The sequence below is a fragment of the Triticum aestivum genome, unplaced genomic scaffold, assembly GCF_018294505.1.
Source record: "Triticum aestivum cultivar Chinese Spring unplaced genomic scaffold, IWGSC CS RefSeq v2.1 scaffold194227, whole genome shotgun sequence".
NCBI lineage: Eukaryota > Viridiplantae > Streptophyta > Magnoliopsida > Poales > Poaceae > Triticum > Triticum aestivum.
Genome location: NW_025235747.1, coordinates 2,875 through 5,883, shown reverse-complemented (window position 1 = coordinate 5,883; position 3,009 = coordinate 2,875). Strand labels below are relative to the sequence as shown.

Genomic DNA, 3,009 nt, shown 5'->3' with positions numbered 1-3,009 from the left:
AAAAAAAAATATCCACATAAATCTCGATGTAAGATCAATGACATAGAACTTAGATGTGTGATACTTATGACACATCTAGATGTGCTTTAGCAAAACTGAAAATTTATCTAGCCGAGGATGCAGGCCTTGAATGCGTCCATGTGCGCCGGGTCCATCGACACGGAGGCTTGCACCTCACCATCTCGGCGGCCGCCGACGAGCACCATCTCGCCGTCGTGGTTCATGGACACCAGCTCCACGCGCGCGGGCTTCCCGAACCCGAAGTCAGCCGCCTCGTAGGCCCGGAACCGAGGGCTCGCCGCCACGTTGGTCAGCCGCTGGAACGGCAGCCGCATCAGCTTCTGCATCCACCCCTTGTCCGTCCCGGACAGCGGTGCCGCCTCCATCTCCGCCACCGCGGCCTGCACAGCCCGCGCCGCGTGGAGGATGCCCGCCTGGCCGAGGAGATCCGCCGCGTCGGCGCAGCTCGCCAGGCACGCGCGCACGCAGTTGCCGAGGTAAGCCTCGCTGACACGCGGGTCGAGGCGGGAGCGCAGGTCGGCGAGGAACGCCAGGTACGTGTCGTCCCCGGCGCCGAGCCCCTTGGAACGAACGAACGCCGTCCAGCTCAGCGCCGCCAGCGCCACGAACGTTGACACTGGTTTCGGCTGGGGCGCGTCGCCACCGGCGGCAGTAGACTCGGCGGAGGCGAGGTCGTCGATCCGCCGCCTAAGCGACCGGATCTCGTCGGCGCCGAGGTAGAACGTTCGGCGCGCCAGCAGGAACCGCTGGCTGAAGTCGTACTGCCCCCTCACCTGCGAGGATGTATGCCAATGTCAACAAAACACAAGGCTCGCTTCGCTTGATGGCTCCGAAAATTACCTTTGGGAGATTGGGCGCGACGGTCTTTAGCATCTCGCGGGCGAGCTCGTCGGCGTTCGGGTGTGAGATGACGTCGCGGCTGTAGTGTGGCGGGCCGAGGACCTTGGTGACTGGGGAGCCCTCGCGGGCAGCGGAAGACCAAGCCTCCATGAATCGCCACACGGCGCGTCCGTCGGCTACTGCGTGGTGCACAGACAGGCCGACCGCCAGGCCGCCGCTTAGACGAGTGGCCTGTACTGACAGCACGGGCGCCGGGAGCACCCGTGCATCGAGCTCCGGCACGAGGCTCAGGAATGCGAGGGTGTCGTGCGCCTCGTCGCCAGCTAGACGATGCACATCCATGCCGCCCTCGGCCTCGATGAAGGCGACCCCGGCGTTGGTGCAGTCCACGAAGGCGTCCCCGGTCTCCGCCACGTACTCCAGCGTCCCCGCCAGGGGCAGGTAGTGCGCCAGCGTGTCCGCGAGAGCGCGCTTGAGTCGCTCGACCACAGCCTGGAAGCCGTCGTCACTGCCGCCATCCTCCCCAAGCTGGTACAGGAACACCCGCTGGATCGGCGGCAGCACGACCCACAACGAATCAAGGAAGGAAAGTTTCACGCGTTCCCCGCGCTGCCCCTGCCCGAGCACCGACGGCGCAACCCGGGAAACGGCGACAGCCCGCACGGGCGCGGCCTTGGCGGCGGCGTGGGAGCTTGCCTCGTCCATCCCGACCGGCCGGCACCGCACTTACTGGTTGTTCGCCGGAGAGCTAGATGGGTATGAAAAGACTGATAGATGCGCCGCGCTCTTATAGCGGTGGTGGGCGTCTTCTTGGGCAGGCACAAGGAAGACGGAAGCTGGACCTACGATGAGAACAAAACTGGATGATCCGGCGTTACGCATGATATGCGGTGGTGCGGTCTGCGGTGGAATGGAATACGTGCCGGGTGTAAACACATCCTCACATAGCCACCCACCGAGGCGGCAGGCGTTACGCATCCAGCTGTGCTCATTACTTGTAAGATACTCACTCCGTTTTTCATCTTTATAGAGCATCTACAGCCGTGGACAGTAGATCTGACCCTTCAAACGTCAACAAACCCGTTCGGACGCGTTTGTGGACTGTGATCAGTCATGTCTTAAATTTGTTTCTCTACATCGAAATACCTCATACTAGAAACCTTAGATTCATAGAAAAGTATACAAATGATATAATTCACGTACGACGTAGACCAACTACACGCTTTTATGTCATGCCAACACTTCTATAAAATGGCATAACATAGGAAGGGTTTTTGACACTGCTTATGTTATGGAATGAAGGGAGTAGATACCAGCTGGTTCATGGCCGGAGAGTACAAGGTTCGCTTGGAAAAGACAGCCTGCTTTTATTCATTTAGGACGATAAAAAGGACAGCTAGCGTGGCTGATTAGAAGGTTCCTACCTGCGGTGGACAAATGTGTGTGTGTGTGTGTCTATGAATGCTTCTAGATGGAATGACGCCGGCCAGAGATGGGTTACTGATACGGCCGGTGCTTTGGTCAGAGATTACGTCAATCATCGGGACACGACAGAGAGTAGTCCAACAATAGATAAATAAGGTTAGGAAAATAGAGAAACGGGCGCGCGTCTTGCCGAGCCGTTTTATTTGTTGGGCGTCTGCTTAGTGTGTGTGTGTTGTTTCTTGCTTTTGTATTTCTCAGTATTGTTGCATTACCCCATAAGAGCATCTCCAATGGGTGATGCAAATTTAGGATTGTAAAACTAGTCATTGTATAATTTACAACATAAAAAATGATTTTTATATCTTGAAAAATGTCCCAACTCCAACGATGATATATATTTGGTGATATAAAATTCCTACTCTAATAGATGATGTATTTCAAGATGTAAAACTAGTTGGCATGAGCGCCGGCGGTCGAGCACTGAGAGCCGGGAGGAGCGCCGGAGGGCACCGACAGCCAAGCGATGAGAGGCGGGTGGTCGAATGAGGCCGCGGGAGCTCGAATGGCCGGTGGCGCGGCTGGTAATCAAGAGCCTGATTGGTCGCGACGTGGCGACGGTCACGCGGCGTGAGAAGGTTGAGTCTGGTGGGGGTGTGATGCTCGAATCTGGCGGCGGGGCGTCGGGGGGAGCTCAAATCACGCGGCGGTGATTCAGCAGCGAAG

General features: G+C 57.5%; 1 protein-coding gene across 1 annotated transcript; it reads right to left on the bottom strand.

Moving 5' to 3' along the window:
* LOC123176326 (phenolic glucoside malonyltransferase 1-like) lies at positions 1–1,809 on the bottom strand. The gene is made up of 2 exons (XM_044590588.1): positions 862–1,809; positions 1–794 (listed from the first exon to the last, which is right to left on the bottom strand). Exons 1-2 carry the CDS (start codon positions 1,564–1,566, stop codon positions 108–110), a joined length of 1,392 nt encoding a protein of 463 aa, XP_044446523.1. The 5' UTR covers positions 1,567–1,809; the 3' UTR covers positions 1–107.
* Between the last annotated feature and the right edge of the window lie 1,200 nt (positions 1,810–3,009).

What these genes read in the sequence shown, in the direction of transcription:
- LOC123176326 (XM_044590588.1), bottom strand. Translation starts at nt 1,566, where the DNA reads ATGGACGAGGCAAGCTCCCACGCCGCCGCCAAGGCCGCGCCCGTGCGG. An exon ending in TCGCGCCCAATCTCCCAAAG is followed by an intron (nt 795 to 861) that starts GTAATTTTCGGA and finishes ACATCCTCGCAG; the next exon opens with GTGAGGGGGCAGTACGACTT.